Source organism: Terrapene carolina, unplaced genomic scaffold (genome assembly GCF_002925995.2).
Source record: "Terrapene carolina triunguis isolate 2854851 unplaced genomic scaffold, T_m_triunguis-2.0 Scaffold130, whole genome shotgun sequence".
In the NCBI taxonomy this organism is placed as follows: domain Eukaryota; kingdom Metazoa; phylum Chordata; order Testudines; family Emydidae; genus Terrapene; species Terrapene triunguis.
The window spans coordinates 11,197,540-11,204,668 of record NW_020664481.1 but is presented as its reverse complement, the minus strand read 5'-3'; the positions used below and the strand labels follow the sequence as shown (position 1 = coordinate 11,204,668).

The 7,129-nt window shown below is 43.0% G+C and overlaps 1 protein-coding gene across 1 annotated transcript in view; it reads left to right on the top strand.

Moving 5' to 3' along the window:
* Positions 1-460: 460 nt before the first annotated feature.
* The window catches only part of VAPB (VAMP associated protein B and C), a 44,869-nt gene continuing 38,200 nt past the window's right edge, over positions 461-7,129 (top strand). The window contains exon 1 of the mRNA XM_026652828.2: positions 461-619. Within this exon, the coding sequence (XP_026508613.1) occupies positions 562-619 (58 nt within the window). The 5' untranslated portion in view covers positions 461-561. The remainder of the gene's footprint in view (positions 620-7,129) is intronic.

Sequence of the window (7,129 nt, the reverse complement as noted above, 5' to 3'; positions counted from 1 at the left end):
TTGCGCGCTGCCCTCCCCCACATTGAGCGCTGTGCCCTGGCTGGCCCTGCCTTGCGCGCTCCCTCTCCCTGCCCCGCGAGCACTGAGCCCTAGCCCCTCTCTGCGCGCTCCCTCTCCCTTGCGCGCTCCCCGCCCTACGTGCTGTACCTTGGCCCCGCCCCGCCTCTGCCTTGCTTGCGCGCTCCCCTCCCGGCCCTGCGCGCTGCGCCCTGGCTCCCCTGCCCCGGGCTGGGTCGCTCTGCGCCGCGCGCGGAGGCTGTTTGCTGGGCCGGCTGGAGGGAGACGTCAGCGGCAGCCTCTCTCTGGGCCTCTCCGTGCTGCATTATCCCCGCCTCCTTCCCCACCCCCACCGCGCCGCCTCGGGTCCCTGTGAGGGGAGCGTGTGCGAGCCGGGAGCCTCCTCGCCGCGCAGCCGCCGCCTGACGCCCCCACCCCGCCTAGAGGTGCCGCCGCTCCCCTCCCGCCCGCCCGCCGGTTACCCGCGGCTCGGGGGTTATTAAACCCGCCGGGCGCGTCGCAGCTGCCCCCCCGCCCCTCCCGGTGCCGCCGCCGCCGAGGAACATGGCGAAAGTGGAGCAGGTCCTGAGCCTCGAACCGCAGCACGAGCTGAAATTCAAAGGTGAGGGGTGGCCGCGGGGCCCGGCGCTCGCTCGGCGGCCGCTGCCAAGGGCTGGGCTCCAGCGGCAGCCATTTTCCGGGGGCTGGCGCTCGGCTCCCGCGGCTCAAATGTCCTTTGCAGGCCCTGCCCCGCAGCCCCACCGCTCTGCGGCCCTCCCACCGCTCCCTGGGGGGGGGGCAGGCGGCCGGTGCCCCGTGGGGTGCTTCCGTCTGCCCCTAGGTCTGGACCCCCGATGCTCTGCTCCGGCCTCGCCCCAATCCGTGGGCACCAGACATGCCGGGAGCCCTGAAATTGAGAGACCACAAAGGGGGGCAGGGGCGTGAAATGCTGCTTATCTTTCTGTGGGGTGTTTCCTGGGAAGGAAGGGGTGTCTTGTAATTTGTGTGTGTATGTTACACATACAATCGTGTGGTGGTGTGTAGTCAGACTCCAGCTTCAGATTTCTCATCTTTCCCCTCCCACTCTAGAGAAGCACTACACTGAAATAATCTGACCTTCCATGTCGCCTCGGTGTTGCCATTAGTACAGGATGAGAAACAGCCCTTCTATCTTCTTTTTCCGTGTATGATTGCTCTCTGCCTTGAGTTTGTCTCATGGGTGTAATTCAGTGTGACATTTATTTTTATATCTATATATATATCGTCTTTTGTGTGAGCTGTATCCTGACATACTCCTAGGATTAAATAATCTGATTGTGGTCTTAATCACTAGCTCTGGCTGCTGTGATTTTTTTTTTTTTTTTTTTAGAGTTGTAGTCAAAGAAGAATAAAAATATTTTCAGCTGAGATAGCAGCCACCACCTGGCATAAGTGGATGGTTTTGTGGCTCCTATTTCCTGGAGCAGTTTTACAGCCATCTGAAAGCTGTCAGAATTACATGTAGCTGGACCATCCAGGGCCCTGGAACATGTGGAATGGATTTCAGTTTGTGTATGAAAGAAAATCTGGGATTTCTGCTCTTGAATATGGCAATATTTTTTTGTTTTTCTTTTCATTATTTTATAAACCTCTAAGACAAACACATTCCTAATAATCTGTTCGGGATTTTATTTGAAAAAAGAACCCTCCTGTGAACAGTTTAACTTTATTTGCTCTTAAATTATTATGTTACAACAGTCCAGTCCATCAAGTTGTAACACAGTCTACTTAGATTACATATCAACATTGATAAAATTCACTTATAGTAGAAGTAGAAACATCTCCCCTTACAAAAATATAACACTAACACTACTGAAGTTTAGAAGAATATTTGCTAAATATTAAAGTAGTGATTGTTTGATGTTAAAATATTAATTGCATCTTTATTGAAAGCTGTAGTTTAATTTTAAACATGTGGCTAAAATAACATTCCTATATATTTATTTGTTATCTTGGTCAATACATATCTCAAAAATAATATGGTAAACAGTTATTTAAAAGAACAAAAACATAGCAATAAATATGGTATGGAGTGAATGTTTTTATTTTGTTGCAAATTAAGGTAATTGCATGTTGCCAAGGCAACAGTAATGAGTTAAACACAATTTAGAAGTAAACTATTGCAGTATAATATAGTAATGTAAAAATAAAAATTCACATTTTAGCCAATAATTTCCATTCCAAAATTATTTCTATCAGACTTAAAAATCAGCGTCTGAATGTGTGATGGACAAAAGTACTGACCTTTAATCAGCGTTGAGTTGTGAATGAAACAACTCATTATTTGTTGGGAGGCCCGGGTTGTACTTTGTTTCTCTTTCACAAAACACAATCCATTTTAACAACTGCCAAGATCTGCTGAGATAGAGAGATGACCAGTTGTTGATCAAATAATGCACAGCTTCAAGATCAGAGCTAAACTGTCAGCATCAGTGAAATTGTCGACTACTCACTAGATTTTTTTTTTTTTTTTTTTTTACAGCCATATGACAGGAAAAGTAATTTGTAAAGGACAGTGATTTCTACGCTTTGATATACTGTAGCATTGTGACAAGGGAAACATGCCATGTAAATGTCAAGTGACAATTTTTAGATATTAAATGACTTGATTTAAACTTGTGCTTAAACATCTACACTACGTCAAGATTTATCATAATGTATCTTGGTATGCAAAGATTCAATTAGTAGTAATTAATTTTTAGCCAGTTTCCCTAGGGAAAATACAACAGATTTGTTCAGAAAAGCCATATTTGAAGTAATCAGAAAGTTTATTCTGCTCTGGATAGTGCTTATGTGACTTTCTTTTATTATGTGTTACCTATGAATATGTCAGACATTACGTTTTTCAGTTAGGTACCCTTATTTTAGAAGGGATATTTTGCATCATATTAGTAGATAAGAATTGCTGAGAGATTTCAATAGCAGAAGACACTCCATTCCTTTCTATCATTGTGTGCTGCCATGGTGCTCTTCCCTGGAAGATCTCAGAGAACTTTGTAGACACTAGTGAGGTCAGTGAAGGAGGATTGGAATCTAAGTTTCATAACACATATGTTGGATATGGGAGGTATAAAGATTCCAGCACTGAAATGAGGAGTCTGGTGGCACCTTAAAGACTAACAGATTTATTTGGGCATAAGCTTTCATGGGTAAAAAACCCACTTCTTCAGATGCATGGAGCCAGGTCAGAGTTGAAAACAGTAGTGAAGTCTCCAGCTCTAAAATTATTATACCATTCTGTTACTTAGAAAGATGGTTACCACCTTGAAGAATATATCCAGTGGTAGGGAGCATGCTGAGCTGTAGTATAGTGTTGAGAGAAAGTCTTCCTTGGCATAGACAAGAGAGGGGTTGCTGCCAGCTCCTCATTTTCAGGTTGCCTAACACTGTCCATTATAAGAGAGTTTTTTTTATGCCATTTTTGAAAATCTCTTACACCTCCATTGGTTGCAGCAGACCTTTGAAATTCAGCTATGGCGTTAGGTCTTTTAATTGTCCCAGGACATGCTGTTCAGGCATTACTAAAATCTAATCTGTTTGGTGATTTTTTCATTCTTTTTCCCTCACTTGCCATGGCAGGCTGTCAAAATAAGTGAATGTGAACCTTCTAAAGCAGGGGTCGGCAATGTTTGGCACACGGCTTGCCAGGGTAAGCACCCTGGAGGGCCGGGCCAGTTTATTTACCTGCTGACGCGGCAGGTTTGGCCGATCGCGGCCCCCACTGGTCGCGGTTCACCGTCCTGGGCCAATGGGGGCAGCGGGAAGCCAAGGCCAGCACATCCCTCGCCCACGCCGCTTCTCGCCACCCCCATTGGCCCGGGATGGCGAACCGCGGCAAGTGGGGGCCGCGATCGGCCGAACCTGCCTCGTCAGCAGGTAAATAAACTGGCCCGGCCCGCCAGGGTGCTTACCCTGGCGAGCCGCGTGCCAAACGTTGCCGACCCCTGTTCTAAAGTCAAGCACTCTCCACTACCAAGGCAGCATCAACGGACAAACCACATACTAAGCTGGAAACTTAGCTAGAGAGGGAAGAAGAAGGAGAGCAAGAGTGAGAGCAAGACCAGGTTCTCCGCTCCCAACCCAGCACATGGCTATAGCAAACCACTCCCTCCACCTCTCCTAGCCCCAGCATCACTTGGAGTAGGAGCCTGAACCCCATGTGGAGAAAGAGCCAGTCAGGCTGCCATAGCCCTAACCCCTTGTTAACTGCCTTCTGCTGTTGCCGGCCCATGTAGTTAGTCCTGTAGCTCAAGTGGTAGTAGTTTTTGCTGAAAGTTCAGAGTTCAAACCCTAATGATGGATGATGGAGAGAGTTGACACACACACACACCACATACAATTGTGTGTATATATTTCCTTGTAAAAACAAGGAAATTAAATGTAAAAACTGTTTAAAAGAACATTTAGGTTGCAAAGTCAAGCACTTGAAACATTTTGATAGTTTTTAATTACACGATCATACTGTTTTCTCCACAGGACTCCTGTCTCATTGAGTGTACCGTATGGATCCCCAAGGGGACAAAATTAAAATTATATAGACACCTTATTGAAAACTAGTCTTAGAGACATGATTGGTCTGTTAATGCCAGCAAGTACATTTCATTAGGAAGTAACCATTTTAGGACTTAGCTTATTTTAAATATAATTGTAATGCTGTTGCTTCCTGTCCAGGTTGGGGGGGATGTAAGGAAGTGTTCTTTAATAAAATACAGTAGAGTCAGAGAAGTTGCTAAGATAAAATGGCCTGGATTGAGCAGATGAGATGTCTTGCATCAGCTTTCATAGAGGCTAGCCCACAGGTAGGCCCTGAGTTGTGAATCAGCAGTGTGCTGTGGTGCTCCCCAGTTGGCAAATAGCAATACTGCCAAATGCTTGAGTTTAACAACTTGGAAGACAGACCAATAAGAATTACTTGTAATTGGAAATGCTGTTTACTGCTCCCAGTGCACAAGAACTCGCTTCTGCATATATGTTTTACAACTCCATATAACTTCATTTTCTGAAAAGAGCAGAAAAATAACCTTGGAATGAGGTGTACCCTTTACTTTTCCTGTTTAATCAAGAACACTGCTTTGGCATTGGCTTGAGGCTTGGTAGTGTTTTTTTGCACGCTATCATCTGTCGTTGGTTCAGATTTACCCTAAATCTCTTGAACCTGAAAGTGGATGTCTGATGCTTATGGTAGTTCGTGATCTAGGTTTCTCAGTCCAGTTGCTTGTGGTCATCTTAGTCTACTTCACGCAGTTCATCAGCATAATTGACTCCATCGCTATCAGTCTCAGCAGAGAGGCTAAGGACTGAATAGATCATGGAAATGAAACTATCCTGTCTCCTCTACATGTGGTTTCTATACTCCAAGTTCTAAGCATGCTATTGTTAAGGGTTCTTAGGTAAGAACAATGCACATTTCCGAAATGTTAAATCTGTTTTGTGGCTAAATGGGGATTTCCTGTGTTGTCACTGGAATGGGCACTGATCTGTGTACACAGAAATCATTTAAAAAATCTTCTTAAAATTGCCCTTTAGATATGAATAAAGAACACAACTGAAAATGTATACAGTGCTTTCTTTAAACTCTTAGAAACCATGAGCCTTTCTGGATTCATGCATAATGGCAGTCTGTACTAGGATTTCTCTATTCCCATCTATTTGAAGACTACTGTATGAATAGCTATCCACTACTCTGTTGGAAAACTTATCAGTTCACATTTCACTTTAATTATGTAACTGATTGTTAATCAAAGTAAGTGGTTTTGTACTCTCTCAGCAAAACATTAATTTCTTCCTGCTCATTTGGGTTTGATTATAAAAACCTAATACAGTATCAAAAGAACAGCTAAACTTCCTAAATTTATACAAATCTCAACACACAACCCAAATATGAAACAGAATTAATCATTTTCCTAGCAACACTTAAATATTTGTAGTTTGTTACAGTAGCTCTTTTTGCAATGCAAATAAAATCAATAACTTATTCTAACTGTGCTAAATGTTCTTTACGGTAGAGTAGACATGCTGTGTACCTCCTTGAATTATACTGATTTTAAGTGCATCATTAGTATTATCTTTATAATTACCCGATCACTTTTCATCAGTTGTAACTTCATGGAAAATTAGCATCACTTAAAAAAAAAACCTGAAGATAAAGTAAGTTATAGTTCATGGCAATCATTATATCCCCCAACAGGCCTTCAACTTTTCATCTTTTGAAAGTGATTTTTTTTGTCTATATCTATTTCATATATTATGGATATGTTAGTAACAACCCCATAGGAGAGGTTGAGTGTGTGTCGCTATAGAGACTAGGTAGCACAGTTTTACCATTTTGTGTCAGCTGTCTCTTGCTGTATCTTTTATGACTCCATGATCTAAGATTGGATTATGAGTTGTTTTTCAAAGCAGTCTAAGAGATGTAGCCACATCTTCTATTAATTTTCATTGAAGATATATCTAAATCCCCTAGACTATTTGGAAAATCTTAATCAGGGTCTGTTTTCATTGCATACTTGAAAACTAAGCCATTATGGCTTGTGTTAGGGACCGTAGAATCACGCTGTACTGTACGGTTCCTTAGGAACTGCTACTGAAATATTTCCCTTATGGGAAGGGGAAACAGTTAGTGGTATATGGCACCTTTATACTAATTTTACTGCGTCTGCTCTAGAGGTAGTTGTATTGGTGTAATTATATCGGGGTTGGGAAATCACTTTCCTAACCAAAGTAGTTACACCGGTTAAACTGTGAATTAGGCAAACTTGCTGTACCTAATTTGTCTAAAGAGCACTAGTATTTAAACCGAAGTGCTTGTAAAAGTCCTAAAATGGATTGGTCCAACTTGGTTTATTTGCCTTCTCAGTTACTATGGATTAAATCGTGGAGCCCTCCATAGGGCAGAAGTCCCACTAACTTCAATAGGAATTTTGTTTGCATAGGGACTGCAAGATTTAGCCCTATCGCATCTAAACACTGGTAAAATGTTAGACTTCATACTCAGAACCATTAGTCAAAGGGGATCATAACTAGAGGTATTCTAAATATTTGTGCACAAAATTATCATAGTTCTTTGGATTATGTTGAATTCTTCAGAATCTAT